Below are 24,678 nucleotides of genomic sequence, written 5' to 3'. Positions count from 1 at the left end.
CATTAACTTGTCTTAGGAATGTAACACAAAATAAAATGCTTTACATGAAATCTTATTTTAGGATGTGAAGCCTTCTTGGTTTATAAAATCCAAACTTACTTTCCCCCTCATCACTCCTGTTCTCTCATATTCCTTATAAACATATGTTTTGTTTTTGTCAACAAATCCCATGAAAAGACCAAAACTAACAAGCCCATATCTTCCTAATGAAGCGAAAAAACAAAGGTCACTAATATGTATTTGTGTTCCATTGTGTTGCCCCGCCCAAAATATGTAATTTAATAATTACATTAATATCGTAAACATGCGGGCAACTAGTTGACTAATGGCCCGTAAATGACAACTTTTGGACGACTAGGAAAATTCTTAGTAGGGGGCAGCCCTACAAGCTTGTGTGTTTATCTCCACAGTAGTGTTTCTCCCATTGGCTCCACCCGCGAGTTCCCGATCAGCTCATTGGCTTTTACATTGTGGCGATGTCACAGATTTTTACATCGCTTTTCTCAGCTTAAGGAATGTTTTGCAAATACAAAATGTCCAAGGATCATAATTCATAATAAACAAGTCATAATTGACCTTGTTTGCAGTCCAAGGTGTCCTGTCAACAGTTTTACAGGATGTCTCTTTTAGAATGAAGGCCTATGGGTAAAATGCTTTTGGGCCTCTGGGGATTTTTTTTGCTGCAATACCGCCAGTGGCCACTAGGAAAAAAATCGGAAGCTTGGTTTAGCAGTATTCCTGGGGGCCTGATGATTGTAGACAACATGCTGGCCTTCTGGAAGCAAACGAGGCGTGATGAGCATAACGTGTTACACTACAGCGTAGACTTCTAGTGTGACATATAACATACGTGTCAGCAGCGCTTTTTAAATGACGTGAACAATCATTTACCATCCCTGCTATATGGCGGCTGATCTCGCCCTCTGCTTAGAGAGTAAGGAGCTTCCGGCCCCTGTTCTCTCCCCAGGTTACAGACATTTTTAGTTGCTGTTCTTCTTCTTTGAGTTAGCTGCTAACTGCTTTTAAAATCTCCCAGTGGTAGGTCGCAAACATAACACGTCTTTAAAACATTACACTCGTCCTGTTCTTCCGGTTGCCCCTTTTACGCAGATGTTGATTTGCCATTGTTACTACCTCCGCTGCCACCTGATAGGCAAGACAACTCTGTCCCCCCATTCCCTTATCGTACCTTTTAAACAGAATTACGCAGCACAGTCACTGCACGCTGTTTAAACAATGTTAGTTTTGGTCTTTCCATTGAATCTGTTGACAATAAGAAAAATGAATGCCTGGATTTATCCTTCAAGTATGAGAAAACATGGTGTCTGTTCAAGCGTAAACAGAATGATTAACGAATTACCTCTGTTGTCCGCAGCCTACCACAGTAAGTGTGTGGACCCCTGGCTGACCAAAACTAAGAAGACCTGTCCGGTGTGCAAGCAGAAAGTGGTACCCTCGCACGGCGACTCCGACTCTGACTCGGATGAAGGGGAGAGCGGCCCCGACGAGAACGAGGAGGCGTCGGAGAGCACCCCACTGCTGCGCTCCCTGGCCTCCACCAGCGCCCACTCCTTTGGCACCATGTCGGGAGCGTCGCGCTCGGAGCAGGACCAGGAGTCCTCCGACTACGAGGACGACGAGCTGGACAGCAGCGACAGCGAGGAGGAGGTCACCGTGGAGACTGTGGTGGTGCAGATGCAGCAGCCCTGCTCTGAAGGCCACGAGCACGACCTGCCCCGAGCTTGACTTGACTGCCGGTTGGTCGCTGAATCCCCGCCCTCCCCGACCTCACAGCTGCAGAGACTTTCGTTGGGGGAGGGGGGGTCACGAAAACAGATTCATCTTTAAAGTTTTTCTGTCACTGCTTACAAGACGTTGTAATGTATCCTCTTTACAAGTTAAAAAACAAATCTTAAGTTTTATTTTTAACATGATTTATGGCGAAAGTGCTGATTTCCAACTGTGTGACAGAGCGTCAGTAGCATATCTTGGGGGCCGACGGCTGATTTGACTGGATTAGCGACACTGACGTACAGTAGGCTTTTATACTGTACTCTATTTAGTCCTAATAAAAGGATGATACATGACTGGAAAAGTCCCAGACACAAGATCACACTTGTTCAGTAAAAGTACTGTGTATATATAAAAGTATAAATCACATTAAGTTACTTCTTCTTTACCTTTGAGTATCTCCTATCCTACATGTTCCAGACGACAAGGACGTTTCATGACTGTACATAGATGTCTGCGCTACACTGACACTCCTATGCAGCACCCTTTTTGTAAAAATGAAACTAACATTCAGCAAGTATAGAAACATTTAAAGCCACAGCAATATGGTTTTGCCAATTTATTTTCTAGCCTGATGTACGCAGGAGCCTAGGCACTCCTGTCTGTGTCTTGTGCCATGGTTTATCTGTTACAACGGTTCACACTAAGACAAACTCAAGCCAAACCAGTTTGAGAATCACATTCGAAAGCGAAGAATGTGCTCTACATGTGACGCCACGTGAAAAGCGTGGAGGGACACTCGAGTGGAAACGATGTCCACGCTGCCTGTGGTAAACTTCTTTCGGCTGCTCCGGACCTGTCACTCCATTTAACACACGCAGTTATTGGTTGATGGGCCTTGTAATACACATTTAACTGACCTTATCTCATTTTAATACAGTTTATAGTAAATAATCTTTTGTTTTCATAACATGGCTTGATTTTTTTTTTGTTCATTAAACCTGTTGCCTTTTTCAGTTGATGTATTTTGTCTTGTTAGTGTTTTCCTGCTCATGTATGTCTCTTCTCAATATGAATTCACTTCAATAAAATGACACTTGACGAGGAAAATTTTCATGGTGAATAATTAAAATTTACTGTTTTCATGACACTGATAATGTGATGTAAAATAGCCTTGTGTCAGCACATTTTGTCTCAACATGTAGCCGCAGCGTTCATCTGAGGCCTTAACAAGAAAACTCCAGTAAACCTGAGCAGTGTAATGAGCTGATTATCTGATACAAATCAGCCTGTATTAGTTGGCATGGCTCATTAGTAAGTGGAAATTACGGGGCCTCTACATTTCTGTCACTAATTTCTCTGTTCAAGAGTGCAATTTTACCCCAAGATGAGGGTTTTCCGGTGAGGGCGGAGGGTTTTAAGTGCCACCCATGGACCACAACCTCCCTGGTGAGTGTCTGACAGGAACCTCTGTCACGTCATTTACTATTTCTCAATTTCCTATTCTTTCATTTAACACTCTACAACATAATTAAAATGATAGACTCAATAATAAATGCTAACAGTTGATGAAGCAGTCTCACCTCAGGGTCTGTTCAGTAGATTTTCTGGAACTTTCAATATCACATGATCCTAAATCAGCAGATTGTTACACTTGCCAGCTCTCCCGATTTTCACTGCCCTCTCAAGGTTTCCTCCCAGGGTCACAATTTCTCGCACGTATAACCCAAGCCTGCAACTCTGTCCTTTTTTTCACCCAAAAATACAGTTAAAAATAGCCTCTAAAAAGTTTCCTAGCATGACAAGGTATGTCTGTTTCAATACTGAGAGGGAAACATTTGAAATGGGGGGCTGGGGATCTTCCGCATTTTGGTGATTTTTTTTTTAATGCTCCATTTTGTGCATTTTCTGCAACAATTTTTGGTGTAAATTACTTTAATTTTGTCAGAGTGAAAGTCCTCTGCTACTTTTAATGTTTTTAATGTGGTAAGAAGGGGGTTGGGACAAATGCATATTCTAAATATTGAGGGGGAGATGTCCCCGTGTCCACCCCCAAAATCTACGCTTATTTTCACATGGCCCGGAAGATAGCTGATGGCACTTTGTGCTCTCCATCTCTCACATGCTGGGGACTAAGAGACAGATATACTCAAGCAAATTTTAGACATCCTGGGAAGAATAATTCTCATTCCTTGAGGAAACATTTTTATAAAAGGCACACATTTTGTATAAACTACGTTGATTTTTCCATTCAGCATGGAGGTTGCAACTATTAGTTTATGCCAGAAGGGTGAAATCTTTCCTGAGAATCCAAAGTATGATTAAAAGTACTTAAAATTACGTTAGTGTCCTTAATTTTCATTTAATTTTAAGTGCAGGAAACAAAGTGTGGAGTACCCCCAGACCCTCCACTTTAGTTTCCAAATCCTCACTATTTTTTAAGTGTCAAGGTTGACAGGAACGCAGATGGTTTGCCCGGTTGCCATGGGAATGCAGATGTTCAAATTACCATTTTTCTTATGAAGATTCTGTCTATGCAGGCTTTTAAAGTTGAGATGATTGATAGCTTCAGAACAGCTACTTGAAAACCCCTCAGGTTGAGATTGATATAAGGGTGTTTGTAAATTGAGCTTTAAAGTTCAGTCTTGACATTAAACAGCTCACAAACTGAAATAGTTTGTAGTGTTCTTTGTTCTATGACTCAAATCAGCTATAAATAAATAAATGTGACTTTGGGAATAATAAGTTTTTGTCCTGAGGCCTGTCTCGTTAAACAGGATTACTGACGGGGCTGAGAAACTGCACTGCTCTGTAAACCTTCAGATGGCTCAAATTATTACTCATGCAAACTCGTTGGTGATCCAGTTTTGAGAAACTTTAACATTTTGTCTTTAGTTTGATAAGAAGCCTTAATCCACGTCGTGAGAAGACTTGCTGTTGGCTTTTTGGAAAGAGCCAGGCGAGCAGTTTGTGCTAAGCTAACCGGCTGCAGCTTCATGTTCAGCGAACATACACAAGTATGGTATCCATATTCTCATCTGACTCTTGGCAAAATATTCCTTTGAAAGAGAGGCAGCGTTCAGTGTGATAAAGGACAGCAAACATTGATCTGGTTGGAATAAATTTATTTGATCTGTCTGTAAACAAGGTGATAAATCAATTTATGGCATTTCTTGGTTTATGCATATGAAATCAGATGCATTAAAGAGACTGTATCCCAGATGTAAGAAAAAAAAGTGGTGAGGAAAAAGGAAATGAACATAAATCAGCAAACAGGACTTGAAACAGGTTTTTTTTTTATGAGTACACATATCCCACAAGGCCTAAACAGTGGAGCTGAAGCTAAAAAAAAGAAAAAAAAAGTGCCAATGAAATGACTCTTTAGTGGACAGTGGGTAAAATCCATCTTACAACAGCAACAGATCTCTCTATATTTATGGCACAGGATACACAGGTTCTGCAGTTAAGTTTCAACAAGACAACCAGAAGCGTCTTTGTTCCAACCAATCCCATCTCCCATTGAGTGTCATTTCTACTTTTGTAAGTGTTTTTTTTTTCAGTTGGACGTTACAGTTAGCAGTACTGAGCGTGGACAGACCATGTGATACCCCAGAGCTCAGCTGACTATAGAGTAAAAGGCAATTTATTCCACAGTTTTGTAGTTGTCAACACAGCATGGGTTTGTACAAATGCAGTCGTTTCTTTTCTAAACAATAAAAGAAAAGAAAAAAAAAAAAACAATGAAGTGAGAATTTTCTTCAAATACTCCCACCCTTACCTCCCCTGTAGCTTCATATTTTTTTAACCATGATAAGTGTTACTGTCTGGTTAGCGTTTTCCTTCATCAAAAAAGTTAGCGGTCATCCTTCACATGTTTTAGAGCAATTGTATAAACACCCGAGCTTCGACTACACTTGGTCCTATAAAAAGAAAAAAAAAATTAAACTGGACACGCTCCAGATGGTTATATGCTGGGATATCTACTGTCCAAAAATGGCAGCCTTTCAAAAAAAAAGAAAAGAAAAAAAAAAGAAAAGAAAATATATTACAGGAGCTGGCAAACAAAAACAGTATTAAGTGCCTGAGCCATTGTTACTGTGGAATGTCCATGGGGTTTTCGTGTAGTCGGGGGAGTGAGTGGCGGGAGGAGAGGCTACCAGCATCTGGACGACACCAACGCTTGCGAATCCTGAGCCCATCTGAGCACCCCCCAAACACACCTTCCCCCCTTTTAGAAAATGTATTCAGGACAAAGTAGTGGATCTGAAAGGAGAGGGGGTTAGGGGACTGGTTGGTTGAGTGTTTGATGAAGAGGAGAATCTCCTGTGAGGTTTGTACTGTCACCTGTTTTGGGCAAACAGGATGGGGAAACAGGGTAAGGGGGAGGAACTAAACATTTTGGCAGGAGGAAGTGCGAGAAGGAGGGGGAGGGTGGGCAGTAGTGTGTGGGCGTGAGACAGAAACAGTGGACTGCCATATGCACGCAGTCTGCCCTCCCGGACATGACGGGGGAAATTAAAGAGGAAGACATGACGAGCTTGGTTACCGCTCAAGTGCTCCAAAGGCATCGGCTGCTCAGGGAGGGAGTGTGTATGATCGGTTCGGGAGGGATTAAGTAATGGGCACTATGACAGAAAGAAAAAGAAATATCTACTTCAAATTGACGCTAGAGCTTTCATTGTCCGAGTGTTTGGCCAGATTTTTTTTGTTTTGTTTTGCTGGTCTTGGTTAAGTACAGATTTGTCATGACATCCTGTTAGCAACATGCTCGTCTTTGCTATGGATCAACTTATAGTGCTTAAGGGGGTAAGAGTACACAGCGCAAGTGTGTTGAAGGGAGAGGATAACAAAATATGGGATAACAAATGGGGAGGAGAGAAGGCAGAGAAAGAAAAAAAAAAAAAAAAAGTAACTACCAACTAGGACTGGAAGTAGTGTGAAATGCAACAGGGTGGTAAGGGTGAGCTGCTAGGTGGCTGGGTACAGGCTGCTTTAGTATCCGGACTTCCTCAGGTATTCAGCCATCTGAAATGCTTTCTTGTTGAGCTGCCCTCCATGGACACCTTCCTTCCCCATGACAAAAACCAATGCTGGAGTACACAAGGAAAAAAAACAACAAAATAAATGAACAGACATGGTGATAGCAGGACTGGAAAATAAATAATATACTTTTAAATTTTTTTATTGCCGCCTTGCTAAATGTGGGGCTACATTGTTGAGGACAGAGCCTGAACCCTGCGCTTTGATAGAAATGATGCTGGGATTTTGTTTAATGGGACTGTTTGAGGGGAAACATGGGCTTGACAGTAATTTGGGGGGTTATTTTTTTGGTCCATTTTTCAGTGTTTTATGATTTTTGTTTTCCTTTTCATTTGTTTTCTTTTTCTCTCCCTCAACTACACCGCATAAGCTACGTCAAAACTAAACTAAAACCCTGAATCCCTCAAGTATTTTGCCATCGAGTATGCCTTCTTATTCAATCCGCCTCCATGGACCCCTTCTTTGCCCATTACCAAGACCAAGACTGAAAGAAAAGAGACAGAGAAGGGACATTTAGAGAAGGTGCGGAGATCACACAAGTGAAAAGAGAGGAGCACAGAGCCAAAAGCAGCAGGCAGACAAGACAGCTACAGAGGAGGACAATGGCACAAAAACCATAGCGGCGCTTTGGTCTGAAGGCTGTGTTGAGCCTAAACATTCATTTTCTTATCAGTGCTGCTGGTGGTGAAACAACAAAGACATCACACATTACAGGACAGAGTGAGTACAGCGGGAGAATAAATGTAGAGGACGCATGCAAAGCTGCTGGTCAGTCTATAAACTTGTGATGACCAAGTCATTGCTCCAGTGTTTACTTCTCTTTAACGTCTGGTGACTTACATTGAGAGTGAAAGCAATGTGAGAGTTGTCATGACCTGGTGATTAAAAAGGAACCAGTTTTCCACATGATCATGCTCTGGCCTCATGGTAAGGATCAGCATTGGATTGGTGCCAAACCAAGTCTCAATTTGAAAGTATGCCTAATTGAGTTATGCTATCCACATTTTTATAAAGGTCATGTTTAGGCAGGCATCACTGCATCTCAGTGCCAATGCCTGAATTAGGGCTGAACAATTAATGGAAACTGCAACACAGCTAAGTGCAACATCCAAATCTCAGGGGCTACAAAAAGTAAAATGTGTTACAACATACCATTATAAATAAGCCACTGTTGTGCTACACAGATGCCTGGGCCTACAAATCATATTCCAGACTAACGATGTCAATGGTTAACCATCAATCAGTTAACCTCCTGGGATTGTTTTTTTTTTTAACGCATGTTGGCCTACTGGTTAATTTTGCTACTCTTCAGTTCAGTGGTAGCACTAGAACTAAACTGTATCACAACAAAAGCTAATAAGATGTTCATGCTACACTGGTTAGCTAGCTGCCGCTGCTCTGTATTGCTCACGAGTGGGAGTGTATTAGCCACACCACTCATTTGACGGGACAGCATTGCCACAAAAACATTGTGCCCACTGTCCGGTCTCCCCCCAAGTCACCCTAGTGAGCACGGTTAGCAGCATCAGCATGGCTACTGGTGCCAACATCAATGTCAAAGAAGATTTACAACTCAGAATTAATCCACACACTAACCAGGGCGACCTGGGGGGAGACCAGAGGTTGGGCACAATGTTTCTGCAGCAACAATGTTACACCACCCACCATGGGTTGGGACACCGTTACCAGTGGTAATCGCTCAAAGTGGCTAGCTGACCAATGGAGACTTCAACGGTGAGCAGTGGGCACTACGTTTCCACATGTTAACGTGGCTAGCTGCCTGCCTGATGGCAAAGCCAACAACAAAAACAAGGTGAGACATTTACATCACAAAACATTAAAATTGTACAACATGTACATGGATGGCACTTTGAAATGTGGCGCTAAAGCTGACTCAGTCAATGAAGCGCTGGACTAAAAGGAAAGCCCCACTTTGAAAATTAACCTGTCACATCCCAGGTAATGGGTGTCCGACTAACCAAAGCATAATTAACCAAAACTGACATCCCTATTCCAAACATAAGGGAACAGACCCCAGAAATACTTGCATCATCAATAATCGCCATATTTTTTTAGAATATCGTTCAGCCCTAGCCTGAATATACTTTGCTGCTTTTAAAAGGAAAAGCAGTTGTGCATTGAATTTACTTTTGCATGAATGTGTTTAAGAATACACACCCACGTGGCTGCCAAATCAGCTTCTTTCCAATTTTAGCTCAACAAGACACCAGGTATTGTTTGGATGCGATACTAACTCAATTGGCTTGGTGTTCATCTCCCTCTCGGTTCTTCCAAGTTTACTGCACTCCACTTGGAGACTAGTCTTTGTTTCACCTGTAATTAATCCACACCATGCCAGCAGCAAAGAAAAGGAAAGTGAAGCTTCTACTGGATACTAACAACCATGTCTAATGCGGCACACATGCAGATACAGCAGCATGCTTGTGGTACCTCTCCTCAATACATGTAAGAGCCCTGAAGTGCCTGAGTAAGTATTTTACCAGAAACAGAGTGGAAGCATGTGAGCAGGGGAACAGATTCAGACTGTTGAGGGTAGGGAGTGTGTTAACCAGGAAAGGGGAAGACACATGCAGTTCAGAGAGTTCTTAGGAAATCCCAGCCACTAAAGTGGGCTCAGTATGTGGAGAATCGGGCCCTGTTACCTGCAAGTTTTCGTAATGTCTGGGAATAGTGGGAGGATAGGGCATCGGGGCCCATACAGGAAACATGAAAACCGGCACAACTCTTAGGCAAGCCCCTAAAAAGGGACTTAACTGGTCTTTGTGTCAAACAAAAATTAGTAACAACAAATTAACCGTTGCTGTTGTAAAGAGCTGTTGCCTCCTTCAAAATATTAAGTGTTACCCTCTTGACAGTTAAGTGTATTTTAAGCTATAGGCATCTATGGCTTTCATTCTCAAAATATTTCATACAGCTTATATATCAGGTCATAATTTTCAAGTGCAAGGACTGCCCAGAAATTACGTTAATTTTTTTTTTTACATATTTGCTTTACACATTTTAAATAAATTAGCCTTCAAATAGAGATCTGTGAGTGAGTCATGACCTTCATGGTGAAGTGTCTCAGCTATGCAGAGCTGCACAAATGACATGCCAGCTTCACTGCTGTTGTGGTTGAAAGGCATCCAACTTGTGGCCAACTAATATAATTTTAATCTGACTGAAGTTTAGGGGTGAACAGTACCCCAATATGATTAAAATGTCATCTATTTCAATTATGCAACCATTTCTGCAAAGGATATAATGCAATTAAACTTTTATCATAGATCTTGCTGTAGTGCATGGCAGTTCGGTGAAAACCCGGACTAATGGAATCAAGTCAGAGGGGCAATTAATGTGTCAGAAGAAAGGAAACATAAAATACCCTTTGACAACATATATATAAGACACCAGAGAGGGGAAACTGTGAGAGATATGTAATTAATTATTCAGGACTGTTTTTAGTTCATCTCAAAGAGGTCTAGTCTTCCTTACCAATGCTACTGAAACATAAATCATCCAAAATATTAAACTGCAACAGATATAATTGACAAAACTATTAGCATGGAAGACTATCACAGTTTAAAGTCTGGGTAAAGTCAAATCATACATTTGCCTCTAAACATATTAAACATGTTGGGTAATTGTGGAAAAGTGACAGGCTTAAATAGCGTCAAAAATATTGACTTATCAATACATATTTATTCCGAAGGCTTGAAATGGTTTCAATACTCATTTTCTACAGGTAGTGATACACTGGGACCTGCTGTGCTTTCTTGCTCCATTATTTAGGTTTACTACACACTACTTTTAGTACAATTTTATGCCCTGTGGTATAGAATATTAATTGATTTATAATGAATATTGATATCATTGAGGGTGCATCAAAGTTAGAAAGTCTAGTATCATGACAACACTGCTAAACACTGTATAGTACTGAATTGTGGAGTTAAGTTTTTCCCAACATTTTTGTGTCAAAGTATTTTGGGCGGGTCTAAAATCATGGCTCAATGATGCACTGGAGCCATTCTTATAACTCCTTGCCTGCGCTTTAAAAACACAAGAGCATCAGTCATTTTCCTGTTTAATCGCAAGTTAGAACACCAACTAAACTTGCACAAACCCAGCCCATTATGAGAGCCAATCGGCCCCATCAACCCTCAAACATTTGCGTTAAATCACTTGAACCCGACCAACAAATCAGAGCTTAAAGTTTTTGGTAATGTCAATCGCTAATAACAATCTACTTGCTATTGGATATATTTTATGATGTTTCCAGTAAATATCACAATATAAAATTGTTCTGTTCAAAAAGTACAAAGGAAGCAAGTTCTCTCCTCTCTTTTCAGTGATTACATGTTAACTATGATCTCAAGCACAAGCTGATATCCTACTTGGTTTGTTTGCATGAGTGCACATCTGACAGGTGCAGTGGTTTGTTAACTTGACATAACTAAGGTGCATATTTCACAGATCCATTGGTGACAGAAATGCTTGCTTGGTCTTAGGACACCGTAAGGTCTACATATTCTCAGAGGGAAATATTTTTACTGGGCATTATGAGTGGAGAGATTTTAATGTCAAACTTCAAAAGGTTTTCCTAGTCAAAAACCAGATAATGGAAACCCTGAACACAGCAATGCTGAAGATAAAGCAATTTGCTGTGTGTGTCTGAAAGAGACAGAGGGAAAAAGGTGGACTATTGCACAATGTTTCTATATGTTATCAACTTAGAACACTGTTTTGTCACTTAATAACCCGCCTACCTAAAATCCACTATATTATCCAACAAGCGTACCTGAAACACCCCACCCATGGGTCAACCCACAGGAGTCGTGGGTTGTAGGTTGACCTGTGCATCACTGCTAGCTAGCTATTATTAATACCTGCAGGCCGTGTGTATTATAGTGCTGAAATTTCTGGTCGATGTGCTCTTGTCCTTCCAAATTCTCATTAGTCGGACAGTTGCTGGTGTTACTTCAATAAGGCAACTTGGACCAGCAACTCACATCCAAAGCCTCTTTTCCCGGCTGAAAACTGCAGCTGTTCAGCACTTGAATTTGACTGCTGTGACAAATACAGTGAATACAGGCCTAGTGTATCGAAACCTGTATTAAAGGAATACCTCATCCACAAAATGACCATTTGTAAATCTATTACTCAAGCTATAACTACAGACATGTGTTTACAAACTCTCACACAACTCGTACCGTATAAGCCCAGTGCTTCCCAAACATGCATTTCCGTTAAAAAACCTCAGTATCAGAGTCTGGCTTTGAAGAGAGCATAAGTAAGGTTCACTTTCAGTTCAGTTTTAAATAGTAAAGTTTTAATGAAAATGCATGTTTGGGAAGTACTTTCTCTCTTGGGAAGAGAAAAAGAGACAGAATGGAAATGAAAGTTGATGACTATTGTACGCAAGGTTTCTTAAAGTTATTAATGACTTTCTCGGAATGCTGCTTTTTCACTTTGTCACACAAAGGTCACATTGACTGCTTAGGCTCCTTGGTGAAATACATCAATGTTGCCACCATATAGACTGTCAACACTGGCCTGCAGCATACACGCCCACAGCATTTCAGAGCAGAGAATACTGCTTTTTTTAAAAAAAAAAAAATTCTAGTTTGTTTTTTTATTGTTCAAATTTGGCTACGTAGTTCACACACATTTTTCAGTAGTTTGACAAACTCAGAAAACATTTATTTGTACTTTACCCAGACTTTAAGGGAGTTTCCCTTTTGCCTTGACCCAATGAGCTTTGTGATATGAACTTGCCTCCTAGCTCTAAAACAAACTTCATATTCCTACAGATTACATTTATCTTGGACCCAGTTGTTCCCCCATTATAATCAGATAACATTCACAGGTAATACCCTGTGATTCACAGACATTTTAACACCTGTGTACGTCATATATTGAGGAAAGGTGCATTCAAGATCTATCCCACATGCATGGACAACACAGAGGTTTTATAAGTGTAACTAAACTAAAGGCACTATATCAAAGCAGGCTACGCTGCCACGATCACTACTAAAATGTTTGCGATTAACAACAACACTGAACACGGTGCTCACCTTTGCCGGCTCTGCCTACAGTAACGTTGTATGTTGGCTCTCCTCCTTGACTCTTTGTCCGGATGTCCATTGTCCAGTCGCCGTCAACTGTGAGGCTGTCTCTGATTACGGAGCACTTTTTATTGCCTAAGGTCAGCCCACTTGTGAAGAATCCCTCGCGGTCCTTTCCTATTAACACGTCGATTTCTTCAGGCTTAAGGGGAACAAAAAAAAACAACAGTAAGTCCAGTTCATCTCTGTCAATCATAAATGCAAAGTGTTGATTAATACAAACAGACTCTTGAGTCTTCTGTTTTTCCTTTGTGGTGATTTGTAGGTGTTTTTTTCCATTGCTCTCCTTGAACATAATTCTCATTTATTGCACCATAGTGTGGGCGCTGTGAAGCCTTTTGAGACTGATTAAGTGCTATACAAATAAACAGTTTAATTCCTCTGCTTCTCAGCCCCTGGTTTTCTGCTTCCTCTATCAGCAATGCCTTACAGTGCCATTATAAGGACTGTTCACCCCCTGGGTTTTGCATACTTTAATAAATTGTAGATTTTTTTCAATATTTACCCAAAGAAAATTCTAATGCTGTTGAGAACCAATACTCATGTTTTTGTAGATTTTGAACATTGATGGTCAGAAGAAGGGGTAAGTCTCATTTTAGTTAACTATTAAAAACTCAGTGTGAAAACATGGACAGTCAAGTGCACTTACAGGTAAACAGAACTAGCTCCCTCAGTTAATCTCACCATAGACACTACAGCACCACACTCCTACACAGCATAAAACTACTCACCTGCAGCCCTCCAGTGTAGCTTTAAAAGACATTAAGAGCCAATACACCATCATAGGTTTTATACACCATGCAGGTTTTAAAAGACATGCACTGCAGGTTTGGAAATGAACTTTTTTGTTCACCTGCCACTGTGACTGGTGGATTTCTCAATCTACCAGCTAGCTAGCTTTTTGGCTAGTGAGTGAGCACACTCACAGCCACTTGCATATTTTACCAGCATTTGGCTGGTCGCTGGTGCCAATTTACAACCTTGACTGCAGTGTATATGTTGGATTCAAATTCAGAAAATGAGCATTGTGAGGATGGATTATGGGGTTCGATCATGAATGACTTTGGGGTGCAAGTCTACAAATAGAGGAAATATTTGCTTCTCTCTGATAAAAAATGCAAAATACTATGTCTTGAGGTTGTAGGTATCTGAGGATTTCACTGAAATCACATCCTTGCAGAACAAATGTGGAGTAAAGTGGTGCTTCAGAAAGCCTCTAGTAAACAGGAATATTACTTGCAGGCCTTCTTTCAATGTTTCACGCCTTGTATTTGTTGCATGCAATTCTGGTAATCTGGGATTTAAAGCATGTCCTCTGCTGCACATGTTTCTGACACTACATTAGTGCAGCAGCTAAATAACTTTCATTAAGGCTTCTTTTACACTAGAACATCACAGGGTTCTGTGTAAAAGAAATAGGCACTAATTGCAAATGCAGATTTAAGTGATTAAATTCTTGGAGAAAAATGTACCAAACCAAATTAAGGGCTCAGGTTATCATTGAGTAATGTTAATTGCTGATGATTTTCTCAAGTCCTTGGTTTGATAAATTGCCTTTAGTTTACCAAAACAATCCAAACTTCTCAAATGCAATTATGCTGATATCAGAGCTATCAATAACCTTACCCAAATTGGTACATAAAGTTAAACTTATACAAGCAAAAAAATTAAGGAACAAGTCACAATAATTTAAAAAATAGTCAACAAGACTGAGCATGACTAAGAGTTTTTGCAAATGTTGAGAAATGTAAAGCTTTTTTTTTTTTTTTTTTAAATAAACCGTGCCAAGTTGGTCAAGAGAGGAGCTAGCACTTAAGTATTGAGAAGGATATCCAACCCCCACAGATGAGGAAAAGTGCATGGTCTGTTGAAAGACACAGCTGACTCCGTTATACTGTAGCCGGCAGGTCCTGAAATCTCAGAGGCCCACTGCAGCTGACAAAAACATATTGCTGAGAAAAAGAAAAAAAAAGGTCTGACTACTATTAATATTCCATGTTTTTATGACCGCTACCGCTTACATGTGCAAAAATGTATTTCACCGCACTTTCGTTATGAAACACGTTTATTAAACCGGGTTAAATCTATGAACCAAACTGCAGAACAAAAGGCGTCGCCCCTTAACTCCAGAACTGCACAGTCATGGCACACACGAAACCCTTCAGGAGAAAAACGGTAAACTCAAAGGATTTCTACAGGCTCGGATAGCGTTAGCATGGTGGCTAACTACATGTTTAGGGCCCGGTCAGCTAATCACATTCACCGCCTTTCCCCATTGTCCGGTGCTCTATTCCCGCAAACCTGCACCGCTATTTCACACATTCTGGTTTAGCCTACAGCGTTCCTGCAGCCGCTTCTGGTTAGCACATTTAATCTGCACGTCTGGGGAAAAAAAAACAGGCTGGCTAACCCTGGTAGCAAGCTAATAGCTGTGGCTTCACGTGTGCTTTTTAACACGGGCAAGGAAACACGATAATGTCACATTTATTAAAGTTGAGTCTTTAGAGGATACCGTTACCCTGCCCCGGTGGCCCGGGCGGACACTCCCCAGTAACAGCGGCACATGCGTTCATAGTTCACTTCTCTGTAGCATGGGTTATCATTTTACAGCTAACATGCTCGTCAAAATGACCAACGGTCGTCTGACTCGCATTACGCCTCATTATGAATTCACCTGCACAAATATTTAAATCACTGACCAATAATTTATTTAACAGACAAAATGGAGGCTCGAGGAAGCACCGGAGACGATTGTTTAGCCAAATTAGATTCACATAAATGCTTTAACATATTCAGGCCTACGTAAGATCATTTACAAGTGTGAGAAATCTACCGTATAAAAATGTGGACCGCTGCCGCAAATGTTAACCGAAACGTCTCGATTAGCTTCCATGGGCAAAATGAATAAGAAACTGGGAGTGTATCCGCCATCTTGGAAAATAAGGGGCGGTAGCGGCAGTGTGATTCACAGAAGCCGAATACGGGAAAACGGGAGACACTAACGGCACGCCAGCGCGTCAAGAGCGCGTGTGAGCACCGCTAACTTTGCGCTATTAGCGTTAGCCATTAATGATTTTCCAATGGGGATGACCGGCCTGATTTGAGCTAACCGCCAGCGGTATTTTGCTAATCAATGTTAATGTTACACTGCTAGGCAATACTGCTGGTAGACGGTGTTGTATTCTTAAGTTTTACATCACCGTGCAGCTCAAAGGAAAAAAAACACGCGATTTTATTTAGCACTGGTATAAAATAAAATCTTAAAATTGGTTATGCTTTGTCCGACTTGCTCATCTTATCTGACCGGTATCACAAGCAAACACGGCTAGTCAGAGCTAGCTAGCTTGCTAGCGTTGCTAAGTTAGCCCTTTTAGCTTGAGTTCGCGGTACCGTTATTCGCTGGCTTGGGCGATCTCCGGCTGGTCCGCTAGCTATTTTTAAAAACAAAATAATGTGAACGTTGCGAATACCAAGTTTGTCAAATGTACCACTAAAAGGACAAAAACGACAAAGACTGGCTGCGGGCTGAAAAGCAACGGTGCATACGTGCCAATGCATCTTGATTGTGACCACCGGATACCATGTGTACCACACACTGCTCGCCTTATCCTCATTCAACAAGGCCTGGCTATGCAGACAAACGCACCGGCACACAAAATGTACATTTTCCTCCCGTGTAACCCTAGATACTGACACACAGAGTATACTAACCGTTATGTTGGCAAAGGTACCGCCGACAAATGATGCCCAGACGTATTTGGCGTCCGTGTACCCAACAATGGCCGCGTCCTGGCAGCTGCCATCAGCCATCAGGTTGTCCACGTAGCTTTGCCAGGACATGTTTGTGAAATTAGTTCTAAGATGAAAAAAAGACGAAGGGTCAAGTTAGGTCACAAACGTCTCTTCAGCGACGAAGAAGCAGTGAGGAAGCTGTATTTATCGGTGGTTTAGCGGGCCTCCAGCAAGCAGAACCCCCCCGGCTCCGTCACGTCCCGGCTTTCTTCTGGTCTAGGCAACGAAGAGAAGCCGCTGCAATCGGGCAGGCGCTTGGGTGTAGTCCTCACTAAATCACTCCGCCCAGGTCGTTGTTCGCCCTGCTGCCTCATTGCATAATATACTGCGCGGCGGATGGATATATCGTGACAAAAAGCAAGACAGACTATTTTTTTCTCCACTACAACAGATTTTTGTTTTCAGCTTTTGAATTTATTAAAAGGTTAACCCAGTAAAAATGAACATTTACACAGATTTAAATCTGCAAAGCAGGGTTTAGTCCTGGTTTCTGGTAGATTTAGACCTCTGAGATTTAATTTCCAAAGCAAACTAGTGCAACAAATGTCATTGCAAAATGTGTATCAGTTTATTTTAACATTAGTTTTTACCTAATGATGATCACTGAGGCCACATTATCTACCACCTCTGGTCATTTACAATATCTTCATGTCACAAGGACGTTTATCTAGTTCTTGATTAAATATTAATGTGAAAGCTACTCTTTTTTCAGCTAGACAGATGAACACATGGGCACAACTAACAGGTTTACCCAAATCCATATAGTTTATGCTTTATTTATTATTTTTTTCTATCATCATTAAGTCATTTGAGTCACTCATCACACACTGAAAGAAAGGAAAACACCCTTAAAGGGCCACTAGGTCATCATGTTAAAACATTGAATACCAATCACACACTCTTTCAATGCTAATGAGCAACTCTGGACCTCCAATACACGTCGTGCATACCTCTGGATGACTGGTGATGTCCTGCTGTAACTAAGCTAACACTTTGGACAGCATGAAAACTATACTTGTATGTTATATTCCTCAAAGAACAGTCATAATGTGGGAGACTCTCCAGGGCTGCCACCCTCAGCGCTGTGTTTGAGAGCAAAGCTGTATTTCCATATATGTGTGTACGTTTACATTCTAGGCATAGTTTACACTACAGAATGTCTTCCAGTGATTTAGTGGCAGGGATGGTATGTGGTTTAATCACAGTTTTTTTTCCTTCTTCTGTGAGTTCTCCACCATTTTAGTTTGGGGATACATTCTCACAATGCAAAATCCTACTACTATTCCAAGTGTCACTAAACTGGTGAATAATTTGGCTCATTCAAATTTCAGAATTCAGTACTTTATTGTGATTTTAATAGACATTGGTTTGGTTATTTCACATAAAACAAGAGGAAATCCAGGACATCACATATGGTACACTGAGGCCTGAAACGTGGCAAAAACATAAAACAATAAAACCTTTATGCATTAAATAACATTAATAACAAATAAATGCAAACAAGCAAAAGAAGTACCACAAACTATGACTAACTATCTACTATTGTATTCATGCAACCACAGTGTTTCTGACTGTAAAAACTTAAGAGTTAAAGGTGCAAACATCCTCTCACCTAATGCCTAGGCTCTGACACATCATCATCATCACAACCATCAGTGATGAGAGCAGGTTGAACTTGTACAAGTGCAGCAGCTTGTTTATGAACTTTTGTCAGGCTTATGTCTCACATCCTTTTCTATATCATTATGCAACATATTACACTATTCTCTGTCAATATTTACATTGACTTTTGCATTATATTCTATTATATGAATAAATACAAACACAAAGTGCCATAACTTAATCACTTTATTAGTATAGTGTACTCTGTTTGCGGACACTTGTTGAATCTGCTGCAGTAAATTACACAGCTGTCACTTTACTATGTCATTTTGTCACCAAATGCTCTTGTATAGTTTCTATTTTTATTCTCCTTCTATTTTAGTGTATGTATCTCTTATTAATTTCTGCTACTTTCTATACTTATCTTAATGTTTTTCTGTCCCTCTACTGGTGCAATAACCAAATTTCCCCGCTGCAGATCAATAAAGGTGTACCTAATCTTATCTTAGGCTGCCATGTACTGTATGTATCTGTTTGTTTTTGCTCCATGGAAACCATTAATAAGGTGATCACATGACTTTTTATGATCTTTCTCCATTTTCCCCTCATCGGCGCAGACTAAGTGTAAAATTAGCAGAACACACACTGTAAGCTGCAGTTTCTCGACTGAAAAGATAAACTGATTAATAGTTTATCTCATACTGTATATCTGAAAAGCTTTTTTTATTTAGGGAATTGATATCCATAAGGTTCATCCAGGGAAGTTGCTCCCTACTTCAGAGTGTTTTCAACACCACACACCCTGTTTCACGCTTACATAGCAGCACAAGTTCGCACCTGGGAGCTACTTCTTTTGAGCAGGTGCACAAGAGCATGTAGGCACCTTGTCCGAATCAACTACAGTTTCGGTTTTGAGTAGAGAGCACTGTTCAGAGAAACCTGACTCTGAATGGAATGACGCACATGAATGACAAAGGTAAGTTAAAAAAGAATTAGACAACAATCTTAAGTGACATAGCTTAACTTCACTGAGCTGAGGTCATACTGCACACTGCACAGATACTGCAAGGGTTACAATCTGCATCATGTGACAATTTTATCTTTACCTAGAAACTTCCAGTGAATTCCTTCTCTCCTCTCTCCCTCCCTGTGGAAGAATGAGTGCAGAAAAAGTTATTAATTGACCAGACAGAAGGAAGTGAGCAGGACTTGTCAATCAGCCAGCCACACCCATGTCCTAGTCTCCTATTGGATGCTGTCAGTTTCCATGGCCACCTCTGTTTTGCACTTCTGCTCTGTCAAAATAGTACCACTCACAGCCAAACCACTCAGGCTGTGCATGAGTCATGAGGACACAGAAAGGAGCTAACTTGTTTGCTTTAGAAAAAGGCTTGGTTTTGGACAAGGCCATTGACATGGAGTCTTGTCACAGTGTAACAGCTGGATAATAACACAGCGATAAACACAACAAGTAGCACTTCTCCGGTTTTCCTGGAGGCTATCTCAGATTTGTTTGTTTTTTTCCTTTTTGCATGCTGTTTATATTTTCATGCATGGCAGAAGTTTGTGCGTATGACTTTAATGTACTGTGAAGTCATAAAAACAAACCAGATTGTTTTCAGTGTTGAAGAGAACAGGTCAGTGTCATGCACACTTGGTCTCTGACACCCAGCGCTGTGGTGTCCTGTGGGCTCACCAAGCAGATGCATATACCATGTGTCTGAAACTGATTTACAACTTAACACACTGCTATTTTCTCCGTCTTTCTTGCCCCTACATAGAACACCTTAAAGGTCTAGTGTAGGGGGCGTCGGTGGCTTAGTGGTGGAGCAGGCGCCCCATGTGCAGGGCTGTTGCCGCAGCGGACCGGGCTCGAGTCCAGCCTGTGGCCCTTTGCTGCATGTCATTCCCCCTTCTCTCTCTCCCCCTTTCATGCTTACCTGTCCTGTCCATTAAAGGCAAAATGCCCCAAAAAAAATCTTAAAAAAAAAAAAAAAAGGTCTAGTGTAGGATTTAGTGGCAACTAGCTGTGAGGTTGCAGAGATGAAACTTCAACTGTGGCTGACGCGAAAACATGAATGGCCTTTTTTAGGGCCAGTGTTTAATATGTCCGTTCTGAGCTTCTATAGAACAACACAGTGGAAGAGGACTTGCTCCATATGTAGATATAAACAGCTCATTTTTAGGTAACGAAAACACAGCTATTTATATTTCCAGGTGATTGTAAACTAATGAAAACATAGTTATGACCATTCAATACAAATGTCTGCCAAAAGATGCCCCTAAATCCTGCACACTGGCTCTTTAAAACTACTAGGAATTTAAAGTAAAGGTTTTGGAGAAACACCAATACTTAGCACTAGAGCTGCTGACAGCCAGCACTGTGTGCATTTATGGCCTGCCACCCCATAAAATAAGGAAATGCACCCTGTAACCAGCTGCATATGCAGAGTGGTGAACAGTACAGCAAACAGTCTCCCCTTTTATTTTTAGGTAGTTTCGTTTGAGAAATAACTGGAGAAGGACACAAGGCTGAAAAGTGTTTTTACAATTTTGGGACAAGGTTGAAAAATGTGTGTGTGTCTGACCCCTACATGTTTAAAACTGGTAAGCTTAATCATAAATCATAAGTTAAAAAACAGAAGGATTTTATTTGTTTTTATATGCTCACTGTTTTTAAAGGATAAGACAATGAGTGGTGCAGCAATGAGTCGTAAAACCCAGAAATGAGTTAGCATTTTAGCAGTCTTGTTTCCCTTGTCAAGTCAGTGGGTTTTTGGTTAGATGCCTGAAATAAAGTCTGTGGTTAATGCAAGCTTAAGAGACTTTCACATTTTGTTATACAACATAAAATACGTCAGGAGATATCTCACACATGAATCTTGAGGCTTTTAGGTGTCTTTAAAAAGGTGGTTGCTAACAAGTTGCAAACTGCAACTACAGAGCTGCATTACACACTGAACGCAAGCGACGCGGGCGACACTTCAAATGCAATACATCGCTCGCGCAGTAGGGGGTAGCAGAGTCACCGGTACATTCCGGCTAGCTAGTACTGCTGTAGCTAGCTAGTACTGCTATTTTATTAGAGTGCAGGGCACTAGAACTGTCATATAAATGGGGGTGTGCCCATACGAGTTCGCAAAGTTTTTCCTCCTCATATCTGCTTCTTCTGTAAATAACAAAAAGTGGTTACTTTCAAGTACGTCGCTTGCATTATCACCCCTGCTGGCAACACATGGTATTGCACGCGTCGCTGCGTCGCGTATCAAAAAAGATGGACAACACATTTTGATGCGTCCCATTGCGTTCGTGTCTGCATGCCTTTGCGTGGACTATGAAACGGCCCTAAGTCGTGCAACCATGGTGTAGTTTGTTTATGCCTAATGTGAACTTTTTACTTCTGGCAATTGCATTCACGCTTTAAGAGGATGAAGAAGATGATCTTCAGTCAGATGATTCTCAGATGAAGATGATTCTCAGTCATCCTGGTAATCTTAAGTGCTATATTGCAGGCAACTGGATTTTAAAGTTTCTTCTTCACCTCTCATCCAAGAGGCTTCCTCAGTTCTAATGGACTGGTGTGGAGTCGCAGGCTTTAATCCGCGTGTGGGTGTGAGCCCTTACAGAGTCCCTGGGGTCACATGTGAGCTCTGAGTTTCAGAGTTAAGGTCACAAAATGTGTATCATGAATTTTGTTGGCCAACAAGCTAACTTTCTTCAATGATCCAAATCCAATTAAAAAAATCCCATAGGCTTTTTGATGAGGGAACCAGGGTGATGCTTACCTCTGCGTCGAACCTACAGAAATAAGTCATCCCTGGAGCACCATTCTGTATTTTTGTTAGTGTCAACATATCTCACAAAAAGACAGTCAAAATACTTCCTGGCTACTCTTAGTTTCTCTCCTCAAAAAAAGGCAAAATGATTTCCTTAAACACTACTACTATAGCTTTCAACTAACATTACTCAAACATGAGGAGACGGTGCATTTGTTGGGGACTATTTTCAGTAGAGGATTAATACTAAGTTGCTGCTCCATTGAGTGTTTCCAGCAGCAGGACAGTCTATGTGGGCTTGACTAAAAATAAACTACAGCATTATGTTTATTGTAATGAGGGAACATGTCACCCTGTGCAACAGCGTGGCTCATTAATGGGTTTTAAATAGCTTTTGGACAAGAAGTACAAGAGCAGTGCAAGCTTTTATTCTTACAACCAGTTGATCAACAGAAAAGAGGTCAAAGGTCAGAGCCACAGCTGCCTGACAGGGTTTGAAGTCATCAGCCCGCAGTCCTCACTTTAACTATGACTCTGCAAGAGGCTCTGCTTTGCCTCGTAAAGTCTGAACACAATTCAGGCCATTTTTTCACCTCAATTGGACAAAATAATTTATTCATGACCCCAGTTCACTCTTTGTCCTGCGTAGCAGTAGAAGAAGAAGTAGACCTATTTTTAACTCACACAGATGAACACTCTCAAAGGTCGATATGCTTTGGTGTATTTTTAATAAGGCGTATCGCTAAATAAATAATTCTCACTTCATGACACATGATTGCCTGATCTTGGGATTTGAGCTCAAATCACACTGTTATGACATGTATTTTTCATTTTCATCAATTTTTAACTCATTTGAGAACTCGCTATGACAAAACAAGGTGAGTGACGCTGCTTTAAATTGGAAATATAGAGGACTTCCACATACTTATCCTTACAGGGTGTGAGTGTAGGTTTCCTAAAACAAGTGTCAACACAATGACCATAATCCAAAAGTAGCCAAGCTTACCGTTGTCATTCCTTTCCTGACTGGCTCAGCAGTGCAGGGCATTAAATATTGAGTAGCAGCAGGTAGGGAAGATGGAGTGTTGGCGCTGCTCTGTTCCTAGAAAATGTCTCCTCTCTGCTTACTAGGTCCCAGGCCTGTCACACACAAAGGAAATCAATAGCCAAGGATCAGGGGGGTGGAGACAAAGGATGTACACGTCCTCGCCATTTCAGAGATACACTGGAAAGCACAAGCTTTGACGGATGAGTTGTCAGAGGCAGTTTCATGTGATGAGTGTTCCTTCAAGAATGTGCACGAAGGGCATTTACTCAACAAGGTCAGGGCAAAGCTCGCCACCATTATCATTTGATAACATATCTCCTGTTCATAGCAACTTGGGATGAAAATGTGACAATCAGCTTGCCTGGCTCCGGTAACCTTTGCCCCCTGAGACGGGTCAACAGGGGAGATCAAACGTGGTCCATCTGCACCGCCAGCAGAGTCAGTCTGCATGTGTTAGACACACAATGAGGCAGTCTTTTCAGAGGCCTGCACCCTCCATCTGTGGAATGGATCAACACCCCCATTGATCACGACTGCAACGCGTGGATGTCACACACACGCAAATTAACTCTGAAAAGCGCACGCATATATTTTCTCATATGAATAGACACTTAAAACATGGGTATGCAAATGCACATGACACTCAGTCACCACACACACACACACACACACACACACACACACACACACACACATGAGGTGAGCTTACATAAACTTGGAGCATGCTGAGGGTAGTGGGTTGGTATGGATTTGAATAGCAATGATGCGCTCATAAGGCCTCACCCACCAGAAGGACAAAAAGTTGAACTTACAGTAAGAAACAGACACCATTAATCGCCTCTTTTGTCGCCTTTTTGACCGACACCTTTAATAAATCTAAGACATAAACCCACCAAATGATGTGTATGTGCCTAGAAATGTGTAGTAAAAGCTTTTCCAGCTGCCGTGGTATGAAACCCTGCCTGCCTTGTTGTTTCCTGTTCCTCTTTTTGGTCTACAAACCTCCCTTTTCTCTCGCTCTCTCCATAAAAATGCTTGAGGAATGCGATTCATCCAACACCCACATTTTGTTTTTCTTATAAAGAAGGTCACTTACAGTAAAAAGAGACAAAAGAGCTCCTCTGATTTTATCTGTCTTTATGCCCTTTTATTCCCGAAGGCAGAAGAAGAAGAAGAAGAAGACGTATCATTATTTTATTTATACATTTAATGGGAATATAAGTTTTGAGCCTGCGAGGAAGGACGGAGTTGTTGTTCTGCAGTGCAACAAGCTACTGTACATGCAGTCCTGCTTACACTGGTAGCGTGGTATGATAATGTACAGACGGGACATAAAGCCCCACTGTTCTGCACAGATGAATAGTCATGATTCATAGAGGAGGATGAAGTGAGTCTGACTCTGGATGGACATTTTCATGGTCTGATCAGTTTCACTGCTTCACTGGAAGTTTCTCTCAACTCTGTGATGTTTTTCTTATTATGACTTTAACATTTATTCATTTTCTAAATTGAGGTGGCTGTGTTTCTTATTTACTGACATACATTAAGACATTTCCAGTCTTAC

The 24,678-nt window shown here is 41.1% G+C and overlaps 2 protein-coding genes across 3 annotated transcripts in view; one reads left to right on the top strand and one right to left on the bottom strand.

Annotated features, from left to right (window-relative positions):
• The window catches only part of rnf13 (ring finger protein 13), a 65,290-nt gene extending 59,518 nt beyond the window's left edge, over positions 1-5,772 (top strand). Inside the window, exon 10 of the mRNA XM_050055991.1 lies at positions 1,376-5,772. Coding sequence (XP_049911948.1) covers positions 1,376-1,746 — 371 coding nt within the window. The 3' untranslated portion in view covers positions 1,747-5,772. The remainder of the gene's footprint in view (positions 1-1,375) is intronic.
• Positions 4,840-16,950, bottom strand: LOC126397311 (profilin-2-like). 2 transcript variants are annotated; one of them, XM_050055992.1, is made up of 3 exons: positions 16,608-16,938; positions 12,846-13,038; positions 4,840-6,821 (listed from the first exon to the last, which is right to left on the bottom strand). In XM_050055992.1, the coding sequence occupies exons 1-3, from the start codon at positions 16,734-16,736 to the stop codon at positions 6,724-6,726; spliced, it is 420 nt and encodes a 139-aa protein (XP_049911949.1). In that variant the 5' UTR covers positions 16,737-16,938; the 3' UTR covers positions 4,840-6,723. The 2 variants fall into 2 exon arrangements, with proteins under 2 accessions (XP_049911949.1, XP_049911950.1); XM_050055993.1 differs by lacking the exon at positions 4,840-6,821 and adding an exon at positions 6,860-7,255 and having other exon boundaries at positions 16,608-16,950.
• Between the last annotated feature and the right edge of the window lie 7,728 nt (positions 16,951-24,678).

This window comes from Epinephelus moara, chromosome 10 (genome assembly GCF_006386435.1).
Source record: "Epinephelus moara isolate mb chromosome 10, YSFRI_EMoa_1.0, whole genome shotgun sequence".
Taxonomy (NCBI): Eukaryota; Metazoa; Chordata; class Actinopteri; order Perciformes; family Serranidae; genus Epinephelus; species Epinephelus moara.
The sequence above is the reverse complement of the archived record's forward strand: the minus strand, read 5'-3'. Positions and strand labels throughout refer to the sequence as shown.